Source organism: Ranitomeya variabilis, chromosome 1, assembly GCF_051348905.1.
Source record: "Ranitomeya variabilis isolate aRanVar5 chromosome 1, aRanVar5.hap1, whole genome shotgun sequence".
NCBI lineage: Eukaryota > Metazoa > Chordata > Amphibia > Anura > Dendrobatidae > Ranitomeya > Ranitomeya variabilis.
The window spans coordinates 216994285-217019782 of NC_135232.1; the positions used below are offsets into that span (position 1 = coordinate 216994285).

General features: G+C 42.4%; 1 protein-coding gene across 1 annotated transcript in view; it reads left to right on the plus strand.

Moving 5' to 3' along the window:
• The first annotated feature begins 5174 nt into the window (after nucleotides 1–5174).
• The window catches only part of CUX2 (cut like homeobox 2), a 643055-nt gene continuing 622731 nt past the window's right edge, over nucleotides 5175–25498 (plus strand). The window contains exon 1 of the mRNA XM_077292557.1: nucleotides 5175–5645. Within this exon, the coding sequence (XP_077148672.1) occupies nucleotides 5583–5645 (63 nt within the window). The 5' untranslated portion in view covers nucleotides 5175–5582. The remainder of the gene's footprint in view (nucleotides 5646–25498) is intronic.

The following is a 25498-nucleotide window of genomic DNA, read 5'->3' on the forward strand; positions in this document are numbered from 1 at the left end:
CCATAATACTTTATGGAGGACTATGTGGTTGGCTATAATACTGTATGGAGGACTATGAGGTGCCCATAATACTGTATGGAGGAGCATGATATGGGCCAATAATACTGTATGGAGGAGCATTATATGGGGCCAATAATGGTGTATGGAGGAGCATTATAAGGGGGAAAATAATACTGTATGGCGGACTTTGTGGTTGCCCATAATACTGTATGGCGGACTATGTGGTTGCCCATAATACTGTATGGTCGACTATGTGGTGCCCATAATACTGTATGGAGCACTATGTGGTTGCCCATAATACTGTATGGAGGACTATGTGGTTGCCAATAATACTGTATGGTGGACTCTGTGGTTGCTTATAATACTGTATTGTGGACTATGTGGTTGCTGTACTGTATGGAGGAGCATTAGATGGGGCCAATAATACTGTATGGAGGACTATGAGGTGCCCATAATACTGTATGGAGGACTATGAGGTGCCTGTAATACAGTATGGAGCACTATGTGGTTGCCATAATACTGTATGGAGGACTATGTGTTGACCATAATACTGTATGGCGCGCTGTGTGATGCCCATAATACTGTATGAAGGACTATGAGGTGCCCGTAATACTGTATGGAGCACTATGTGTTCACCATAATACTGTATGGCGCACTATGAGGTGCCCGTAATACTGTATGACGGACTATGTGTTGACCATAATACTGTACGGCGCACTGTGTGGTGCCCATAATACTGTACGGAGGACTATAAGGTGCCCGTAATACTGTATGGAGCACTATGTGTTGACCATAATACTGTATGGCGCACTATGTGGTGCCTATATATTGTACTATATCTGTTTTTTTATCTGTGCATCAGGAATCGTGGTATGTGTTTAAGGGGCCCACTGATACTCTTTCGCCCGAAGCCCATGAAAACCTGGAGCCGACCATGGCGACAACGCTCATCAAGATGAATGCCGGCTGCAGCTGTGACAGGGCGCTCTGCTCTGTGACAGGCCATGTGTTGAGGTCACATAGCAGTTTTGTTAAATGACTCCTGCAGCCTTTGATAAGCAGGCAGCCTTTCAATATTACTGCTATGTGACGTCAGCGCGCGGCCTGTCACAGAGCAGAGCGCCCTGTCACAGCTGCAGTCGGCAGCCATTGTAACGACTACGCAGAATATGAAGCCACAAGAGGATGCTGGGGAGCGCAAGAAGGTGAGAAGAATCCCCCCTCTGTAGCTGGGCAAGGTAGTGACCATTGGGACGGACATGGGGGCCCAGGGAGGGTACATTAAATAAAGGGGCCCAGGATAAGGACATATTACTGGAAGGGGCCTAGGATAGGGACCTTATTAAGGTGGACATTCAGGTCTAAGATGGAGACATTAAATAAAGGGACCAAGGATCTGGCACCCTATTAAATAAAGGGGTGACATAATTACTGTATTGAGGTCAGGATGAGGAACATACATTATTGGTTTATGGTGGCAAGTGGGGACATAATTACTATAGGGGCCAATCAGGGGACATATTATTACTGCTGTAACTAACTTTTGAGCATACTGTCTTCCATGGGGAGAACAAAAGGGGGTCCTGCTACTGTGCAGGGTGGCACTATGTCTTTTTTTCTTCATCTGACATAGTATAGAAGTTGAGGAAAATAGTGGGGAATGTGCTCTGGAAGCAATCAGCTATAGGTAACTGTGTTATTTTCTGCAGAGACAAGTCTTTGCTGGAAGAAGTAATGGCGGTCTGCACTGGATGAAGAAAAAAGACTTCAACTACCGATGTCACCGGTGAGTCAGTGTGTTGCTTGTACACTTACACTATATACTGTGTGCAGAGCTCTTTTGTATAATGTCACTGATGATCACTGTATTATGTGTACACTGACACTATATACATAGCTTTTGTGAATAATGTCACTGGTGATCCCTGTATTACCTGTACACTAACACTATATACAGAGCTCCTGTGTATGTCACTGGTGATCACTGTATTACCTGTACACGGTACACTATATACAGAGCTCCTGTGTATAATGTCATTGGTGATCACTGTATTACATGTACACTAACACTATATACAGAACGCCTGTGTATAATGTCACCAGTGATCACTGTATTACCTGTACACTGACACTATATACAGAGCTCCTGTGTATAATGTCATTGGTGGTCACTGTATTACCTGTACACTGACACTATATACAGAGCTCCTATGTATAATGTTACTGGTGATCACTGTATTACATGTACACTATACACAGAGCTCCTGTGTATAATGTCACTGGTGGTCACTGTAATACCTGTACACTGACACTATATACAGATCTCCTGTGTATATTGTCACCTGTGATCACTGTATTACCTGTACACTGACACTATATACAGAGGTACTGTGTACATTGTCACTGGTGGTAATAACAGTGTTGTTAGTATTGTGGTTTGTATTCATAATCAATATTGTAGTATTCGGGCACTACGTATTGGTGATTTGTGTTCTGGTCACGGCGTGGCAGTATTTCTCCTTGTATGTGGTATCATTTAGTCCCTATATGCTGGTAATATTTATTTTTATTTTTTTTACTCATTTATAAAGTGCTATTAATTTCACAGTGCTTTACAGACATTATTGCCACTGTCCCCGATGGGGCTCACAATCTAGATCTCTTCCCCATTCTTCCGATCGGTGCAGTTTCTAATGGTCAGACCTAAGCGAGCACCTGTCCTGTGGAGCCCATGGATCAGTGATAATTAGTTTTACCCAAAGAACCCATTAATGTAAACTACTGTAATTATACATCCCAGTTATTGGGGCGCACAGTAGACGTGGAACAGCCACCTGTGTTTTACAGCTGATGCTCCGCTATAATGACAGATATTTGCATATAGCTGTAGGGTGGGCCCCTAGAGTCTATTCCCCTGGTGGGCCCGACACCCCAGTTGTTTATGGATTCATGCGACAAGCAGTTAGGTAACGTTCACATTTGCGTTGTGCGCCGCAGCGTCGGCGCCGCAGCGCACAACGCAAACAAAAACGCGGCAAAACGCACGCTAAAACGCTGCGTTTTGCGCCGCATGCGTCGTTTTTGCCCGCAAGTTGGACGCAAAAAAAATGCAACTTGAAGCGTTTCTTGCGTCCAACGCTTGCGGCCATGCGGCGCAAAACGCAGCACAACGCATGTCCATGCGCCCCCATGTTAAGTATAGGGGCGCATGACGCATGCGGCGCCGCTGCGGCGCCCGACGCTGCGGCGCTGACCGCAAATGTGAACGTAGCCTTAGTGAGTCGGAATTTTCCTGGCTCCTGTTTGGACTAGCTGTGCGACTTAACCTTATCTCTTTTCTAACTGTCTTATGGGCTGTATTCGGATTTTCAAATCTAAGAAAAGCTGGAAAAGGGGCAAAAGGAATAAAAAAGCCAAATGAAAAACATGTGCTAAGAAAGGGTAGCTTCCACTGTCTTGGGTTACAGAAAGCACATGATACCACATATCGAGGATGTGTACTGACCACTGACCAACTACTATTCTGAGGGCGAGGTGAGGTGTAAGGTTGATGGGAGCATCACAGCACAAAGCATTTGTGCCTAAATTTGCAGGTTCCACAACATTTTCAATGGTCCTAATTAAACAGCGAGCATACTCCTGTGTGATGCAAATGAAGAGGATATGGCAAATGGAACCGACCTCTGGGACATCATAAGTCATAGTCCTGCATCCGTTGCTCTTGTATCCCACCTGATATCAGGACATTGAGCCCTCTGACTCTGAAACTTTTTATTGTATCTCCACCAAATGGAACAACTGTGCACCCTAAAGGCGCCAAAGATAGTATCCATAAAAAGAAAAGGCTAAGAGTTCATGAGATTTCTGACTCCGTAGACATGTTAATAGTGACTCCGCACACATCTAATTCCTGAGTTTTTTCATTCCCTTTTCAAAACTGTCCCCTTTTTGCAGTTACTGAATCCACAGACACCAGATATTGATATATTCAAGTTTTTAGGTCTAATCCCTCAGATAAATGAAAGCTGAGGCACTACAAATGTATGTGTATCTGAAGGGGTCAACATAGAGGCCTCTATACATGATTAATTTGCTACCAATCCCAGTTACAGCACTGACAAACTGACAGTATAAAGCACTATCACTACCCTCTTCAGATTTACCCCAAGCCAAAAGTGCTCAGGTACCCCCAGATGAAACCACATCGGGGCGCTGCCGGATGCAGGATCTTCACAGGCGCTGCTACTGGATGGGGAGCTAGAGAGGTATAGGTGCAAAGATTGTTGGAAAGAATGTCTGGAACTTGGAAATTGGATGACTCCGTTGACGAAGAGTCTTGGTTGTCATTGACTTTTTGCCTTTTTCTGCGACCGGTAAAATGATGGGAAGAATACTGCTGAAGAGAAGAACAGGAATGTCGACTGGTGGAGCTATGATGAAAATTGAATACACAGGGAACAGGTGGCTCTTTCTGGCAGCACATATTCATATTCAAGGTCACCAGCTAACATAGGGGCAACTAAACAAGCTGGTAGCACCACAGAGACTTGTGACGGAGCCTCTAGGTCAATTTGTAGAAACTGGCAGTGGACAATAAGAGGTTAACTGGCTCACTTGAAGAGCTGCAGCAAAGTCCAGGTCTGTATTGAGGGAGGCAGACCTCAGAACAGTAAAGGAGCCTGTGTGAACAGAGGCGGGGGAGGGGGCAGGCACACTCCAGGCTGCAGCCATACCAATAGCAGTGCTAATCTCTTCAGTAGGCTGCCTGATATGAGCAGACTGAGTGCCAGTTTCTCACCACTCCTGCAGATGTGGCCGACATAAGAGAATAGGGGGGATGAATTGAGGACCGGCGCTGTCAATGAGCACAGTTACAAGGGATGCTGAGCAGGAGGAGGAGGCTCTGGTCACGTGGATCAAGGTGCTGGGGGGCCAGAGGAGTCACTGCCTGGGTGAAGGGGATGGGTGGAGATGCTTAGGGGTCCTGATAACCCTAAAAATACCCCGAAGCCTGCTGCTAAAGCACGTTAACCCCTTCTACCTCTCATTAAAACCATTTTCTGCAGTCAGCGGCCCAGTGGATCATCTCCTGAGGGCAAACAAAACTTGTGATCTATAGGCTGAACTTCAGGCATCACACATGACAGCCGTGTATACACCCCCCCTCACAGTGTGAGTACCCTGCTCACTAGATCTGTGTATACGGTGTATACCAGCAGACAGCTCAGGAGGGAGGGGACCATTTATTATCACACAGCATCACAGAACCCACACATGATAATTGAATTGCACGCCACCCCTCCCTCCCTCTCTGGGTTTATCGATCCTCTTGTGACGTCACTATCGATAAGTTTTGCGGAAAAAAAATCAAGTTCAAGCGTCTCAGTCCCGGGGTGACCCGGAGACTTTGCAGGAGGCTGCAGCAGCACTTTGGGGATTACACAGCATGTCTTCTGCTCACTGGGATTAAGTGAAGAGGGAGAGAGGAGACACTGGTCCAGCCCGAAGACGGAGTGCAGCCTGAGCGACGTGGCTGAGAAAAGAATCCCCACACAGACAATATTGCTTCAATATCCCTCAAGATGGCCACCAACGTGGGATCAATGTTTCAATATTGGAAGAGGTTTGATCTGCGGCGGCTGCAGGTAGGTGAATAAGGTGCTGGTGTTGGGTGGGTGGGGTGACAGGGTGCCCAAAAAAAGGGCCCTGGATGAAGGAGCAGCACTGAGAGGAAGGGAGGGAAGTGTTGGATTGATAGTGTATTAGGAATTGATCCTCTCTCTGCCTTTGTTCAGTTCAGTCATTGATCAGCAGTGTGCAGCCATGGAGCCGTGTGTCTGGCTGAGCTGCCAGGGCAGAGGGGGGCTGCTGGGATAGACACGAGTCTCTTGCACCCCTGATGTCCTGTCCGGGGGCACTTACATACATACACACAGTGTGTGTCCTTGACAGAGGAACTAGTGACAAGGCATCAGTATTACATAGCCGAGCATGCCTTTATTACGTATCCAGCACCAGTAGTGGGGTCCTCAGGACCCTTGATGTAACTTACTATTGTATTTTATAAGTTCTTTATAGAGGTCAATGAAGGATGCTCTGTTGAATGACTTATTAACCATGGGTGATCCTGTCAAAAGAGGGTGTCATATGGGGTCAGCTGTGTAAAGACCACCTGTGAGTGACCCAGAGCTGCCCATAACCTTAATCCAATAGTGGTAATCATTGTGTCTGGCATTAGAAATGCCTTCTTAACATCCTAAAACTTGTTAGAATATGTATTGAAATCTTTGATTTTTACTGTGTAATCCTAATATGTATTTGGGAATCGCGACAGGTGAGTCATGTCCCAACAAGACATATATTGAGTATCATGACATCTCTGGCCGGTGTACACTGGTGGATCACGTCTCCCACAACATGTTATTCTACCTGGCAGATTTGAACTTGAGTCTTTTCTTTGAGTATCTGCTGCTGTCTTGCTGCATAGAGCAGGTTTTGATCAAAGTGACATACTGCTGAATGGTATTATCAGGACTTTTACCAGCGCAGACACACAGCCCGTATTGTGTATGTATGCAACGCGCAGAGCTCAGATCTTCTTACTTCTTTCAACTTTGTGTGGCCAGATCCTGAGATTAGGGCATGGACCTGTGCACCTACTCTCACCACTGAATCCTTTTACGCCTGCTGTTTTCATTTAAGGTGCTGAAAGTGTTCTCACTCAAGAGTATATGACTTCGCTATTGCATCGGGCAGCTAGTGCAGTGATGAGCCAATACATGTAGAATGGCAATAATGCTCAAAACAGAAGTGCACCCCACTTTATAAAATGTGCTTTAACGTCACATATCGTAGTTGAATCACTCTGTTGCTGCTCATATTGACTCAAACTGTACTGCCACACTGTATTCTTCTACTTCTATACATATCATAAATTAAGTCCTTTTCTTTCAATATGGTACAGCAAATTTATTGTCTCTTGCTCTTTTTATGTCTATATCCATCTATAGTCATCTATATCTATCTATCTATTTATCTAGCTAACCCATATCTATCCATCTATATCAATCTGTCTATCATCTATATCTATCTATCCATGTATATGTATCTATAATCTATATCTATCTATATCATCTATCTATTATCTATTTATCTATCTATCTATCTATCTATCTATCTATCTATCATTGATCTATCTCATATCTATCTATCTCTATCTATCTCATATCTATCCATCTCTGTCTATTTCATATCTATCTATCTATCTATCTATCTATCTATCTATCTATCTATCTATCTATCTATCATTGATCTATCTCATATCTATCTATCTCTATCTATCTCATATCTATCCATCTCTGTCTATTTCATATCTATCTATCTATCTATCTATATCATCTATCTATTATCTATCTATATTGTCTATCATCTATCAATCTATCATCTATCTATCTAATCTATTATCTATCTCTATTATCTATCTATCTATCGATATCTACCTATCTATCTATCTATCTATCTATCTATCTATCTATCTATCCATTTATATCTATCTATGATCTCTATTCTATCTTATTTATGTTATCTATTTATCTATTACCGGTATCTATCTATATCTGTACACAGTTACATGCATTTGTACATATATATATACAGTGGGGCAAAAAAGTATTTAGTCAGTCAGCAATAGTGCAAGTTCCACCACTTAAAAAGATGAGAGGCGTCTGTAATTTACATCATAGGTAGACCTCAACTATGGGAGACAAACTGAGAAAAAAAAATCCAGAAAATCACATTTTCTGTTTTTTTATCATTTTATTTGCATATTATGGTGGAAAATAAGTATTTGGTCAGAAACAAAATTTCATCTCAATACTTTGTAATATATCCTTTGTTGGCAATGACAGAGGTCAAACGTTTTCTGTAAGTCTTCACAAGGTTGCCACACACTGTAGTTGGTATGTTGGCCCATTTCTCCATGCAGATCTCCTCTAGAGCAGTGATGTTTTTGGCTTTTCGCTTGGCAACACGGACATTCAACTCCCTCCAAAGGTTTTCTATAGGGTTGAGATCTGGAGACTGGCTAGGCCACTCCAGGACCTTGAAATGCTTCTTACGAAGCCACTCCTTCGTTGCCCTGGCGGTGTGCTTTGGATCATTGTCATGTTGAAAGACCCAGCCACGTTTCATCTTCAATGCCCTTGCTGATGGAAGGAGGTTTGCACTCAAAATCTCACGATACATGGCCCCATTCATTCTTTCATGTACCCGGATCAGTCGTCCTGGCCCCTTTGCAGAGAAACAGCCCCAAAGCATGATGTTTCCACCACCATGCTTTACAGTAGGTATGGTGTTTGATGGATGCAACTCAGTATTCTTTTTCCTCCAAACACGACAAGTTGTGTTTCTACCAAACAGTTCCAGTTTGGTTTCATCAGACCATAGGACATTCTCCCAAAACTCCTCTGGATCATCGAAATGCTCTCTAGCAAACTTCAGACGGGCCCGGACATGTACTGGCTTAAGCAGTGGGACACGTCTGGCACTGCAGGATCTGAGTCCATGGTGGCGTAGTGTGTTACTTATGGTAGGCCTTGTTACATTGGTCCCAGCTCTCTGCAGTTCATTCACTAGGTCCCCCCGCGTGGTTCTGGGATTTTTGCTCACCGTTCTTGTGATCATTCTGACCCCACGGGGTGGGATTTTGCGTGGAGCCCCAGATCGAGGGAGATTATCAGTGGTCTTGAATGTCTTCCATTTTCTAATTATTGCTCCCACTGTTGATTTCTTCACTCCAAGCTGGTTGGCTATTGCAGATTCTGTCTTCCCAGCCTGGTGCAGGGCTACAATTTTGTTTCTGGTGTCCTTTGACAGCTCTTTGGTCTTCACCATAGTGGAGTTTGGAGTCAGACTGTTTGAGGGTGTGCACAGGTGTCTTTTTATACTGATAACAAGTTTAAACAGGCGCCATTACTACAGGTAATGAGTGGAGGAAAGAGGAGACTCTTAAAGAAGAAGTTACAGGTCTGTGAGAGCCAGAAATCTTGATTGTTTGTTTCTGACCAAATACTTATTTTCCACCATAATATGCAAATAAAATGATAAAAAAACAGACAATGTGATTTTCTGGATTTTTTTTCTCAGTTTGTCTCCCATAGTTGAGGTCTACCTATGATGTAAATTACAGACGCCTCTCATCTTTTTAAGTGGTGGAATTTGCACTATTGCTGAATGACTAAATACTTTTTTGCCCCACTGTATATATATATATATTTATATTATAGACATGTTTATATAGGTACAATATATGTAAATATTTATCGATATGTAAATGTTTATATTTGTACATATATAGATAATATTTCCTTCTCTATATTTCGATCATCTCCCTGGGCTGCAGGCAGTTAATAGGATCTCTGAATGCAGGACATGCTCCTGAAGCTGAGCATATAATATTATACACAGAGATTGTTTCCTTTTGCAGAGGAGTGCATTGTTTTAATTGTCTTCCTACACTGGGATGGGAAATGGTAACAGTATTCCCTGCTAATGTTTGTAAATCAGACCTGGGCATTCTCGGGGCAGCGACTCTTTATTTATGATTGATGTTGTGTAACATAAGGAATGACAAGAGCATGGCAAACAGCTCTGTGAGAAAGCAGGCGCAGGTTCAGATGTGCTCAGGGCTGGCTGCGATCCTTACATTGTTATTCGGGTCTGGAGGATTTCAGCTTGCCCTGGTATTTGGATTCATTCATCCCTGAATGTCAGTTAACAATATTTTCATTAAGCAACTAATATTCAGTGCTGTGACCTTTAGTCCTCTTGCTTTTAGTGCTGTGATTGGCTGTCTCTGTTTTTTAAGCTTCCTGGAGCTATACATTTCATTAGATTAAAATGACCCCTTCCAGTCGTCTTTGGGTCACCTAATTTTGCGTGCAGCTGTAGCGGTATTGGTCTGTGAAATTACCAATAAGCCTTTTGTTCTAAGGTATATAAAGAAGGCTGACCTTCTGTGTATATTTGCTTAATGCATATTGTATACAGCCATGCCTAAACCTTCAACATTGGCTGTGCACATATACCGGGGCCCAGAATAATAACCTGCATTGTTTAATCTCAAACTGCTGTCTAGCTGCTCATTTACATGGATATTAAACAAGCTTATCCCTCTAGGAAATCAGAACATGCAAACCCTTTACAGAGGGACAACACGCACACACAAGTTCTTTTTATAGCACGCCCGGACCCCTATATTCAGCAATAATACATTGAGGATTTTAGGAAAATGACTTTTTTAATATCCCAATAAAAAACTGCTGAGGCTCATGAGTATAAATGGACAGCATTCTGCTGATGTGCTGCCGTTTTGCTGTTTATTAGAAGATTATTTTTTTTCTTTTGCTAAGCCTGAGAAACAACACAAATCACCACTTTAGACCGATGATCTATGCAGGTTCTTGATTTTTTTTACCTAAAGTATCTTTCAGACACCCAGCAAAAGTCTGGTTATTTTTCATCTTGATCGATTTGATCTGTTTGATAAGCATCTTGGAATTAGTGGAGCATCCACCAAGTGATTCAGATCTCTCCAGCAAAAAACAAAAAAAAAAAAACAATTTACAAAGTAATGAAAGACTCCCAAGCCCTATCCAGCCCCATGGCCAGGGTTCTGTGGACAATAAGATATGTATTGCAGAAAGTCGGCATTTATCTTTTTGGGGCAAGCTTTACCATAACCATGTTTATCTGCATACTGCTTTTTAGTGGTGCATACGGCCATATTAAATATTCTTAGAAGGAGAGTGTTCATTGATGTAGCGTAACACATGGGATTTACCGGAGTCCCTGGTCAGTAAGAACTCACGACCCTATAGTTACAATACTTCTTTATATAGAAAACTAAGTCATTAGTGCTCCTCAAATCTAGTTGAGTAACATAAATGCTATAGGCTATAAACTTTGGGTAGGACCTATGACCTTCAAGCCCGAGGACAGAAATCATTTTCAGTCCACTCCAGCTTGACCCTCACGGACTACAGATGACTATAAGCATGATAAATTTCTAGTGAGATCGAGCTTTGACCCAAATTGGAAGCCACAAGTAGAGTTGACTTGAGCCAAATGAGTGAAGTGCTTTGAAATACTGCAGTCCCTTCATAGTATTTTTTCATCTGACTGATTTTTTTCTGTTTTCGAGCTTGTGCAGTGACCGGGCACTATTTTCTTATGCGTCTTTGGGCAGTGAAGTTCTTAGTGGATTAATTCAGTGAAATGTGCGCATTTGGAGAGAGACTGTGTTCTGATGCCTAAAACAATATTTGAAGAAAATAGTATAACAACTATCATCTTTAGGTATATAATATCACTAGTCAAGGCCAAATGCAACATTAAAATATTATTGGATTAAACTGTTAATTTTGGCCAGATCAGCAAACCATCCACTGTTTGTCTGGGGCCTGCTGACTTTCCACCATCACTGTGGAGAGAAGGATGTTCATGATGATTTACATCTTCGGATCCTTTTGTCTTCCCATGAGATAAGCTGCTGACAGTGGCTTATGGCAGTGACTTGAGCACCCCATAAACAATAGATAACTGTTGGCTGAACAATAGAGAGCCCCTGCTAGACTCCTCTGGAGGTGGCTTATCACATCAGGGACCAAGGAATCGGGAGTCCAAAAATAGACATGCCAGATCCATTCTCTTCCCCAACATCAGATGTTGGAGAAGAGTCGAGAAGCCACCATGCATATTAGACTTTTGGAGAAGACTGCTAATATTTCATTTTGATATGCATCTATATTTTTGATATGCATTTTTGATAACATATTTGATTATGTTTACTGTGTTGCAGATTCTGTCATATACAGTAGGAAGGGAATATAGCATCCATGCAGTTATATTTTTTCCAGGAAAATGAAAAACACCTTAATTGAATCATAAAGGACTCTATGAAGAGTTGTTATCTATTTGCCTCATTATCCTAACACATTACAATCTAATATATTACATGAAAACAGCTCTTTTGCCTGTGCTTCACATGTCGAGCCTTGTCATTGGGACATTGGGATCTACATTACTATCCAGATCAATATCCTAACTGACTTGCATAGTTATGTATGAATATTTCAGGACAAATACCTATGAAGTGTGATTTGAATCCACAAAATTACCTGTTTACAAGACCGATTATGTCCGGATCATATTGAAGAGGGGCAGCCGAATGGCCTGTAGTTTCAACAACTTGTAATATCGCAAACAAAGTAGAGCTTTTAGAACTGTTTTTTACTTACAGAAACGGTCATTTTCTCTAATAATTGTTAGTTTTCTTTTGAGTTTTCCAGACTAAATTTTAGTTGGTGCGGTCACTCAGTGTGACTTCAGACTGATGAATCCTGACAGTGTGCATTATGCACACTGTTAGGGTATGTTTCCACGGGCTGTATTACATGTGGAATAGCTGCGGATTGAACGCTGCGTGGAGCCGCAGCGTTCAATCCGCAGCGTCCAGATGTTACAGCATAGTGGAGGGGATTTTATGAAATTCCGTCTCCACTATGCGTGGTAACATGCATCCAGCAGCCCTGCGTTTCCGGACATGCGGCGCATCTTTTTAGAACGCAGCATGTCCGTTTACCTTGCAGCGATGCTGCGCCGCTGCAAGGTAAAACACACGGCCCTATGAGTGGGGTGCGATGATTCCAGATGTGTGCAATGAACACATCCGGCATCATCGCGTCTACAGAAGGGGGCGGGGCTTTGGGCGGAGCGAGTTTTCTGCTCCGTCCAAAGCGCCGGCCATTCTGAATGTGGACATGCACCCTTAGGATTTCCCTCAATTGGAAGATCAAGCTGGTAGTCACACAACGTTCAGTATGTGGTTTGCATACTGGCAGTCATTTGCCATCTTGATTTTCATTTACTTCTTTTAATGTTCTGACAATTGCTAGATCAAGCGAGGGGGTCACTTGACCTCCAACATGCAATCTGCATTCTGGTGTAAACTGGTCAACTGTTTCTTTCAATTTTCTATTGATCATGTTCTGTTTTGAGAATAAGATGAGAATCTTCTTGGCACGTGACACAAATCACACACTGAAGGTCAATAACCGATCACTTGATCTTGCAATTGAGGGGAAATTTAGCTCAAGCCTGGAAGATCCAATTAGAAGTGATTACTTCTCCCGTGCTTCCCCCATACTCTGGAACTCTCTACCACAACACATCAGACTCTCGCCTACCATAGAAACCTTCAAAAAGAACCTGAAGGCTCACCTCTTCCGACAAGCCTACAGCCTGCAGTGATCCTCAACCTACTGAACCACCGCACAACCAGCTCTACCCTCTCCTAGTGTATCCTCACCCATCCCCTGCAGACTGTAAGCCCTCGCGGGCAGGGTCCTCCCTCCTTATATACCTGTGTGCCTTGTTTTTTGCTCATGTTTAGTTGTATTTGTCTATATTTGCCCCCTTTTCACATGTAAAGTGCCATGGAATGAATGGCGCTATAAAAATGTACAATAATAATAATAATAATAGTTACTAGGAGCATAGAATATCAAGGTTGTCATATGGTTGTAGGTGTTTGATCATTTCCCCATCAGTATTCTTACTACCTAGCTATGTAATACATATGTTAGGTGTTATGAGTAGAGATGAGCGAACATTGTCGGCTGCCTCCTTATTCGGCAAGCTATAGCGCTTACTGAATAGCTGCTTTGGGAACCTAGAATCCCGGATACCTGGATCGCTCCTGATAATCGGCTGTTCGGCTCCGCAGCTGCATGTGTCGCTGCTGTGTGACAGTCATGGCACATGCATGGAGAGTCTGTGTGTTGTGACTGTCACACAGCCACGACACATGCAGCTGCAGGACCGAACAGCTGAATATCGGGAGCGATCCAGGTATCCGGGTTCCCGATGCAGATTCTTCGGTAAGCGCTATAGCTTGCCGAATAAGGAGGGAGCCGATGATGATCGCTCATCTTTAGTTATGACTTCAATTTTTAAGGATCACTAACAGATGTGATTCTATCATAGAAGTATTTGGATTTATTTTTACCAACATTGACTGGTGTCCATCAGCTTAGTACTTTGAATGGTTGCTAGAACATTGTGGCTTGTTGTGCCATACTATTCTGCTAAAAGCAACGAAGTGTAACGGCCATACAACTGTTGGGTTACATTTTCCTCTAGACATAAGTAATAAGTGTTATCATGGTATGTGTTAGGTGTCGAGTTCATGCCACTACGTCATCATCTATGGATGATTTTGAAGTGAACGCTATCTTGGGGTGCAAGGTGGTACGTGGCAAGAAATTTTATTTGGTGGATTGGAAGGATTATGGCCCAGAGAACAGGTCCTGGGAGCCTGTTGAGCACATTTGGGCTCCACAACTCATTGCTGCCTTCGAGCGTAGCGAGGCCCAAGTAGGGGGGCCCTAGGAGGGGAGGTAATGTTAGGTGTCGAGTTCCCGCCGCTGCTCAGGGGGAATCTCGAGCCACCTCCGCTGCGGTCTCCCATTCTTCTTCAACCGCAGTGGAGCCTGCTCAGCGGAGACATCGGTCCCAGCGTCTGGCTCAGTCAGATACTGTGCGCTTGGTTACTCCTGATCTTCCAGGCTCAGCCATTGTAACCAGCCCTGTTCAGCGGCGAGTAGATGCTCCTGGAACTAAGTCCTGCTTTTCCGCTACTGAGCATGCCCAAGGGACGTCCTCTCATTGGGGTCGGGGGTCACATGCTCAGGTCCTGAAGCAGTTCCAATTGGACCACTAGGAAGGTCCTGGAGAGCTTCCTCTATAAAAGGTTCACATGGCCGCATGGCCATGCACTAGTATCAACCTATGTTCATGTGTGTATGAGCTTAGCTACCTCGTGGTCTTTGTCAGCATGTGCTCAGGGTCGGCTGTAAGCTGTTAGAATTCCGGCTCCTCCAGAGAGGAGTTTGTGTGTATGAATTCAGGGCTGGCGTATAGCTGCTAGAATTCCGGCACCTCTGGAGAGGAGTTGTTTGAGTGTTGTTGCTGACTGTACGACCACTGTACGCTACCTGCTCCGTATATGAGCTTTGATTCCCTGTGAGGTTAACAGGGCACAGCGTCTTCTTTAATCCCGGCGACTCTGTGAACAGACTTCGCTCCTGTGCAGGCCGGGTGACGGAACCTGTGTCTATTCAGGCATAGTGCCGCCATATAGTGCCACCATTTACTAGCAGCAGGTTCCACTCCTGCACGGTGGACCCCGGGCTGCGAGTGCACCTATTCTACCTCAATATTTACTCGGTGCGTTCCACCAGCCCTAACAGTGTATAGCGTTCTTATGTGTTTCGTAATGCTCAACATTGCAAATTATGGGTTTATAGAACATGGATTCCCTCATAGAATCTCACAATTTTGTAACATAAAAAAAAACAAAACAAAAAAAAATCCAAGGCACATAATACAGGTATTTTTTAACTGAGATAAAGAAAAAAACAATGGAGGTTTATGGGAGCCAATGCCACAAACTGTCTCAATATATGCCATTCCTAGAGCATGCTAGGATATTGCAAAAAAATAAATAAAATAAATTGAAACAAAACAAAAATCACAAACACCTCACACAAAGCAAAAAAAATGTAAGTAAAGCAAAAAATAGGCACTAAATAAATCGCTCTGTGAATATTGTTTTTAAGATCTAGGAAACCTCTATCTGCAGCATTCTTGCTGTAAAGAACACAACTAAAACATGTAAAAAAAGCAAACAAACAAACCCGCTTTGTGTGAAGGCTCCTAAAGTGGATTTTTTCATCTTTTGGTTGTGAAGTTAAAATTGGAATTGAGCCTTCCCAGCAAAATAAAGCGTAGTTTGTGCAGTCTGTGCGTGGCTGGCAATAACAAGTGAATGATCTGTTGATTGGGTGATAGCGGCAGAGTGAGAATAAAATATGATTCATCCTAATTCCTGCAGAATCTGGATTACCATGTTTATGGCACAATAACAGTAAGAGGAGCTCTTACTCTCATGCTTCACTGGGCATACTAAGCATGTCATAAAATGGCTGAGTTCCCAAATGAGATAAGGTGCTCATTTTGTATTTTTCCTCCAAGAAACAAATTTGTTAGTCAATCACAACTTGGAGGTGTGAAACTGTTACACATAGCCTTACAGATGAAAGAAGATAAAAATATGTGAATTTTAAAGATAGGTTAAATTATCGTCAAGAAAAGAAAGAAGTTTCATTAAAGACATGACGGAAAACAATCCTGACACTAACCTGCGTTATGGCTAGTCACGTTGGGGTGCCCAATGATGTTTGTGAACAGTATTCTCAAGCCTGAGAGTTCTCGCCATCAATGTCTTATGCTGGATATATGTCGCCCACTTGTTAATTATAAAAAGGGGCATGACAAGGTTTGTAACCATAGAAGTGCTCTATATAGTTAAAGGTTATTTTCTGCTATCTTCTATATGGAGATAATCTACGTAACATTTTGAGTAGCTTTTTTCCTGGCTCTTTCCTTAATTATTAGAACCATTCTCAACTGGAGTTACGTCACAATTTTGTAGGATGCAAACAAGAAACTGGGAACGAAAAAAGGGAAATAGGGTCTTAACCAGTAAAAGAGAGGAGGTAAGGAAATGAATCCACTCACTTTGTATGGTTGCTACAGAGAAACAGGTAACTGGCATGATATATATATATATATATATATATATATATATATATATATATATATATGAGCTGCTGCAAGGACATCGGTCACTGGACGGACCAAACAGTACGAAACAATCAGGAAGGAGATGTCACTTGTGCGCTGCTGCTGATGAATCCACAATGGATTCCAAGGGATCAAAATTATACCATTACTGTAAAGGTTTACAGGGTCAATGCATTTCGAGGTCGTGCAAGACCTCTTCATCACCTGGCACCAGGTTTCTGTCCTGATGAAGAAGTCCTGTGCGGATTCATCATTGGATTCATCATCAGCAGCACATGAGTGACATCTCCTTCCCGATTGCTTTGTACAATTTTGTAGGAGGCTGAGTTCAGATCCTCTAGCATTTACCTGCTGACTCAGTGACTGTATAGGATTTGATCTGCATTCTGTATGATGGAGTCTTTAGGTTACCTCTGCTCTGATTGTGCTGTGCTGGTCTCTGCTTACTTTGGTGCTGTAATCCCATGCTGTATATCCATATGCATTAGTGTGCCTGGAGCGCCCCCCAGACGCAGGGCCGCGGGGTACTCGGTACCGGGCCTCTCTGTCTCGGTTCTGGGGTTGTCACGGTGGCTAGACCCGGTCCGTGACCCTGCTAAAGGGCGTCCAATGAAAGTTTGTAAGTGGTGGTGCAGGTCGCAATGAATAACAAGGACACAGGGTTGCAGTCTCTTTACCTCTTTACTGAAGGCTTCAAGATCCTCAATCCAGAGTACGGTTAACAGGGCTGTCTGAGACCGGCCGGTCCGATGGCACCTCTAGAGCTCCCTTTGCAGGTGGAAATCTGTGCCTACCTTCTAGCGCCTGTGTGTTGTAGTACTTCCCTGCTGAGCACCACGGGATAGTCCTCACAACTGTTGTGTCTGTTTCTGATGTTCTTTCCCACAACTTACTGTATGTCTGTTCTGATGTTCTTCTCCGTCCCCCAGATGATATGGATAGGACGCACCCGTATGAAGGGTAGGCCTGGAGTTCTTCCGGGACCCTAGTGACGCCCCTCTCCCACAGTTGCCCCCTATGTCTGCTTAGGTGATTTAGGTGAGACAGCCAACCTATAATTAACTGTCCTGCCATTGGTTTGAAGTAATGCTTGGAGCCCAATACTTCCTCGGCGTTCTGGCCACCGGCTACGCGCCTCAGTAGGATGTTGCCTCGGTCTTACAGCACGACTCCTACTGGTGTTATCTCCTTTTTGCTTTGATCTCGTTTCTCACTCTCCACAGTAAACCTTGCTTCTTGTCCTTTCTTGAGATACCGCCGCGATGTAGTGCAGGTGCGGTTCCTTAACGTTCTGTCCTTTTCACTAGGCCTCTGTCAGGATCCCACCCCTGACAGGGACCCCCCTGAATCTTCCCCTGCAACACCCTCTGCCACAGGATGTTGCCTGGTTCCAACCCAGTCAGCTTCTGTTCTAACTTTCTATCTAACCCCCAGTTTTACCAAATTGTGAGGAGTGGCCTAATACATAGCACCCTTAGCTCCCCCTGGAGGCCAGACTATGAAGTGTATTGCTGTCTGTGATACCTGGTCAGGTGAACTCCTTCAGTGCCATCAGACGTACCATCACTCCCCTTAGCGGCGGAGCATCAGTACTGCAACGACCAGGACTCTGGGGCGCTGCATGCCTATTATGAATACCAGTGCAGTCAGTGATGGGCTGCAGTGGTCACTTTTATGCTCAGCACGTGATTTCTGCGACAAAGTAAAGCAAGACTGTCAGGGACCATAGGAGCGGCAGAATAATATTTTCTTTAATATCATTAGGAAACCATTTTAGTTTATTGATAACCCCTTTATTCCTTAATTAAATGAGATTAGGTAGAGCAAGAAAGGGAAAAGCTGATTTCCAATGTTTTCTTTCTTGGACTGTCAACAGAATCAAAGCAGGCCATCACTTCTCTCCATAGGCAGAATATAGGTTTTGTAAGTGATGCCTATATTCCGCAACCAGTAGAGCACCCAATGAGTATTTAGTTTTTTTCTTAGCTTAAAGGGGTTGTCCGGTCCATATCAATAAGTGTGCAGTCACTCAGTGTGACTGCAGACTTATGATTTCTCCAAGTGCATGCACTGTGCGCTGCCGGGATTCGCTGGTATCTGACCCAGGACTGACGGGTATATATGCATTATACATACTCCCAGTGCCCATCTAGTGGGCGTGGCCTCGCTCCATACACTTATACTGAGCGAGGCCGCGCACTGTTATAATGTAATGTGGCTTCGAGTGGGCGTGGCTGACTAGAGGATGCCATAGAAGTGTATGGAAGCGATGCCACCCACTGCGAGTATCCATAACTCATATATACCCCCCGGTCCCTGCTCAGGAACCGATGAATCCCCACAGAGCACTGGGGGGGATTCATGAGTCTGCAGTCCCACAGAGTGACTGCAGACTTATCAATTTGGTCTGGACAGCTCCTTTAATAGCAATTAGACTAATAGATATACGTTTGGGGATTAATGTCAATTTAATTTTCTAATAGAAAAACTCAGCTTTACAAGATTTTTGTCTGCATTCAGTATTGCATGCCTTCACTTTGGCTTACATTGATTACCTTTATGATGGGGCATCTATTAGGAAGTGGTCCTGCTTGGAATTGCACTCCCCTGATAGATAGTTCTCGATCTTAGCATCACTGCACGTCACAGCAGCTGGACCCCCAGCCATCAGCAAGTTATCCCCTTTTAGATAGGGAATAATTTGATTTTGGGGTAAAACCCTTTAATGGCGCATGAATTTTTGGCGGATCAGATGTAACATTACAGACTGTGTACCACCCCATGATTCTGTATTACTGAGGGAGTCTGAGCACGAGGCCATTGGACATCTATGAAATGAGGGTAGGATGCAATTTTTCCTGCAATGATGTGTTTATATGATTCCTGGAGTCTGCTTTTCATATCAAGCGTCTGCAGCTCAGACGAAGCCTGCCGTATGATTAAAATATCATAACCTTGCAATGCTGTGAAATGAATACATTTTACATATCAGCTATGTAACTGCTCCAGCATCCATTAAATCATATGACAGCTTGACTTATCTAAATGTGTTATCATTTAGCGGTATGTCAAAATTTCTCTTTATGTAGATGACAGCAGTAAATAAGCCATCAGTTCAAGCAGCAAGTGCTTCCCTGCAGAAGTCAGATTTTCCGGATTTGTCATAATGATACATTATTACCTGAAATGATAGCCTGTTTATTTGTACCATTGCTGCACACAAAAGACAAAGTCTAGCCCCGCTGTTTGCAGACCGTGCCACCTCTCTACTGCTTAAGAGCACTTTCCAAAGCCAAGGTTAAATAATAGCACTGCGCATTGACATTTTTTGCAAAATAATTATACATTTCATTTATTATTATACATTGTATTATTATTTTATATAGTCACGTTTTCTTTTCTTTATTTCTATGAACATTTTTTTAGTTGCCGGAAGTCCCATCATTTTCAATATAAGGGTTTATAAAATGCGGGGTCTTGCATCCGTACTTATGAAACACCTTTTGCATATTCTGTACCTTAAATACCTAACCCCCATTGTTGGGTTAAAAATAATAGGACCACGCTAGGTAATGATGAAGGGCTCGATCACACGAGCGCATACATCGGACGAGTGCTTTCTGATGTCTTATCGAACAGCCCAGACCAATGTTATTCTATGGGGCAGTGCTGACCAATTTGGCATGAGAAGAAAAATTACATCATGCTGCGATGTACCTCCGCACCTATTCAAGTCTATGGGTGCATGGAAATCATCGGATTACACTTGGATGGTATGTGAGTGTAATCTGATTTCCGTGGACTCACACAATGAAGAAGATGGAGAAATCTTGTGCTCCATCTTTTCCTCATTGGAGAGAATTGGATCATACTAAGTGAACACTGCCTAAACTCGGAGCAGAGTTTGATTGGAACGTCATTACCGTAATCGATTCTCTCAGAGGATAAGCTTTCCTTACCTTTTAATACCCCGCCACTCCACTGCCTCCCCTCCGATGCTCCTCACCGAGTTTTCTTCACGTTCATCTACAACCCATGACTGCTGCAGTCAATCCCTGGCACTGGATTGGTTGCAGTGTTTGTGTTGTATAGTCTTTTCCTTGTCTCTTAGACTTGATAACAAGCTACAATTTTCTGAGAATCAAACATATAGTAATTGTAATGGATTGGGCTTTTGGTTAATGTAACATTTTTAGCATGGTAAATTAATTTCAGCCATGTATTGGTTGTAATGTAATAACTTCAGATTATATGGAAAATTAGAACATGGGAGCCTACAGTTATGGTTGGATGAGGACAGCAGGAATGGATAACAAAGACAGGATCCCTGCATGTCCAGGGATAATTTGGAATTTCGGGAGGTCTGTGGTTAATCCAACCAATGATGCGTGTGCCCTTTTGAAGAGTATTGCACTCAGCTAACCTTACATTTGGACTTTATAAATCACAGTGGGAGCAAATTTCAGATCAGACCCATAGTTTGGAGTGTGCCTCCTCCCAGATGTAAGCGTAAACATTTTTTGCAGAATTATTGGCGACCCCAGTCTATGTATTGGTGAAGAGTGATTGCAAGGGAAAACCAGTACATATTAATTTCATGACTCGAGAGCTTTATATGCCCAATTGAACTTGAAAACGAATCCTATTCAATCTCATTTAAAGTAAAGACATAGCCAAGGTTTCTTGGCTCTCGTGAAAGTGGCTTGTTGTTCTGTGGCTCGGCAGAGAGCAGTTTTGATTACTGAGTAAACCTCTGATATTAACAAGCCTTTTTGTCTGCATTGCTCTTTTACCATGCCCCACGAGGGAGGTTGGCAATCAATGTATCGCTGTCTTAATAGCTCACACTGTGTACACATATAGATGTATGTTTGCTTTTCCCAGCAAAATCTATATAATTTCAAAAGGAAATTTGAATAAATGTAAATAATTTCTTGCAGGATAGATAAAATCCACAGTACACAAGAAAACCAAACTGAGCTCGCACAGATAAAAATCCCTAATACGACAGGATACTAGATGGAACTAGGTAGAATCTTTTCCTAACTTACCATATCATTTACATATTACAAGGTCTACGTATATTGTATTTGGCTTAATGGAACATTTTGAATGCTAATGTAAAAATTCCCCAACTATGCTAATGTAGATGTGTGTCAATCCAGACATTTGGAAAATATTCATCCAGCACTCGATATTATTTTTTTTGTCTAGTTTTCAGCTGTTTTAAAGTGGGTTCTCTGGCCTTAAAAAATGTAAATACATACTCGCCCGCTCTAATCCCTCTGGTTTTACCAAAGGTCGTTCTGGTGGGCAAGAAGCAATAATGTCTCATTCTTCAGTCACCTTATTGAACCAAGTATATCAAACAGCATGAGAAACTTGGCACTAAAAGTTACACCGCTGTAGTAAACAAGGCCCATTGTGTGCCACCGGGGGTTAAAAATATTAAAAACACAATAAAAGAATACACAGTGGACCCCACTAACCCCTGTGCACCACTGCAGGTCACTCTGGTGGTCAAAAAGCAACAATGTTCTGTTCTTCTGTCACCTGAATGCGCCAAATGCATCAAACAGCGTGAGACACTGATATATTTGGTACATTTTAAGGCCGTCTTGTCTTAGTTTGCATTGTGTAAAAGTTTGACCGCCATAGTAAATCAGCCCCATTATGTGCCATCATCATGTGATTCATTTGTGTTTTATGATAGATACTAGGTTCCCCTAAACCAGGAATGCTTTTTGGTGGATTTTTTTCAGTCTTTAGATGCAGCTTACGTTCTGTATTTTAGTGCACATCATCATTTCCATGGAACATATCTTTAGCTTTGCTTTAAATGCTGATATCTGCTTACTTGAAAAAGGGCCAAAAAAATTACTTTTTTACAAGTAATGCAAAATGTGAATGAAGACAAGACCCCAATGATAACATATCTCTAATTCACCAAGCAAGAAAAGTGAGACGCCAAAGATCATCTTCGACAAAAAAATAGAAAAAATATCAGTTACAACAAATTTGGAAAACAAGGAACACTCCCAAAGCAATCAGTCTATAAGTTATTCTCCTTTAAGACACCCCCTGAAAACATATAATTAACCTGGTGATTTAAAGTAGTGCCATATACAGTCATTATCCACGTCAATGTTCACTTCCTAACTGACATGATGAAAATATCTAGTTATTGGTAAAAGGAACCTTCACTAGATTCATTCTGCCTGAACCACAGGGAACATGATTCAGAGCCTGACTGCCCGAATGTCGTCAGATATGTTTTACTCTGACTTGATTGTCCGGTCTATTTCTTGTCTCTACATGGGGAGAGATCTGTCAATCAACTGGAGCCGTGTTGGGAGAAACCAGCAGGATCTACATTGGAATAGTGTTCTATGTATAAACAGGAAGTATCTTTTCCCTGCATGAGTCATCATTAGAACTACAAGTCTACTCTCTGCAAAGTAACTGGCAGGGGGGGAGGAGCGGAGCAGCTAGGTCAGGAGATGAAAGGAGGTGGAGCTGGGCTGCCAGGGACTTTGCAATGATGTAGAATTGTAGTTCTAATGATAACTCATGCAGGGAAAAGAGACTTCCTGTTTCTACATAGAGCTTAGAAGGATTCAGCGTATCTGTTTTCAATCACATGATTTCAAAGACCTAATGGAGAAGAGAGGAATTAACTAGATAGAAGGGCAAATTGAGCAATTGCAAAAACACAGTGCTATATAATATGATCACTGCAATATAATAAGAGGATACAAACTTTGACGTGAATGCTTCTGAAGCTACTTTAAATTTTAAAGGAGTTGTTAGGTATTTCAGAAGAGATTATATGGAAGAGAATATTATCAGATCTGCAGTACTAAGCAGCAACCACTAAATAGTGTACGGGGCTGCAATGTTCACCTCTATACACTGTTTGCAACCATCCCCTAATGGTGATAGCAGCTGATTGATGGGGGGTGCTGGATATTGTACCCCCACTGAGCTTATATTGATGTCTTATACTTAATGTAGGTCATCAATAGAAAAGTAGTGGGCAATCCCTTTAAAATATTGAACACAGCAATCTATCAACCTTTTAAGCTGCTTTGTTCTTCCATCAACACCAGACCGCAGGGCTACAGATAAAGTACAGATCTATGAGTCCCGTCCCCAAATACGAGAGTCTTGTAGAATAAGGAATCTTATTAATATAAATGTAAGAACCTCTGCATCTCTGGATGTAATCTATGGGAGGTTCTAATGAAAACGGGTACAAAGTTAGTCTTTGTAACTAGAGGCTTTGTCTTTGCAGCAAACAATGGTGTAATAATATTAGTGTGTGGCATTGACAGTGTCTACTGAGTTGGATTAATCGCATTGCGATGACGTGCGTTGCATAGTGATTACATAGTGACTGCCATTGACCTCAATGACACTTAGCATATTGATCCCCCTTGGATGAATCCCAACCACAGTGTATCTATCGTGGGTTCACTTTACATCTGTGCCTCTTGTCTGAAGGGTAGGAAAGATGGTGGCGTAACGTTGAGCCCTTCAATGCCCATATCCAAATGGAATTGTGGCTTCTAATCAACACCTTCAGATGACTTTCACCTTAATCAAGAGTAAATACATCTTCATACAAAGCGGCCCAGCTGGTCTACTAATAAAGATGAGAAACTCAAGGGAGGTCTTTTAATCTAAGATGTTGTCACGTAGCTCAGATGTAAAAAGTATTGAAGTAGGACTTGGAAAATCTCCAGCTACTCCTCTTCAGATAAAAACAGCTAATTAACAATATTCTTTAATTATTAGCTCGAGCAATGTGGGAGCTGATTTGTACCAGCAGGATAGTAGTGGTTCTTTTTTAACTACCCAAGTGGCTGCTTGTGTGCCAGGCCTTTTCAGGAATGAATCCCAGGGTCGCGTGGGCACTTAAGGGGAGGGCAGGGGTAACGACTGCAGGCAGCGACTCCTTTAACACTATCGCGAGCGGGTAATTTGGCCCCTTAGGCTACTGCTCTTTAAAATCCTCAAGGTAGTCTCAAAGTCTGTGTTCTTAATTAAATATGCAATTTTTCATGGTAACCAGGTTATTTCTTTTGTGTTGTGCTGTAATACTGTTAGGAATTTTTAGAGCTCTTATTAAACATTATGCAGCTATTGTGCATTCCATAATTAAAAAAAACCCTAGAACAAAGCCGGATTCTCTCTCGTCCCTGTTTAATTTATCAAATGAATTTTGATTTTTTTTTTCTTCCGGTTTGCTCCCCAGACGGAGTACCAAGTGCTTTAAAGGGAGAAGAATTTAATTGCTCTATAGGGATTGGCTGGTTATAAAGGATTTGGATGTTAGATTAGTAATCTCTGCAGGGAATAGTTTAATGTGCTTCATTTTAAGAAAAAATATGTATGATTGTTCTGCTCCTTTACCATCTACAACCTCGTATTACTGAGAGATTGGTGTTTTTCCAGGACTGTTTGACTTTTTTTTTTAGCAGTTTTCTTCGCAATATGAAACAAATATATTTCTTCAAGGGGATATTGAGAAAATCATATAATGGCTGTTTATGCATCTCATTCGTGCTAATGCAAATTGACAGTGGCTTGTATTAAAAAAATGTCAGTTCAGATGGAGGATGCTTCATTTGCCATAATGTATTCTGAATTACGCCCTATAATGAGCGATATAAAACTCAACTCTGTATCTTGTTTTTATCTTATCATTTTACCATTTTATCTTCATTTCATTTTTGTTTTTAAAGAGAAAATGAAAATGTATCACTTTATGGTTTGGCCATTTGAGTATTTT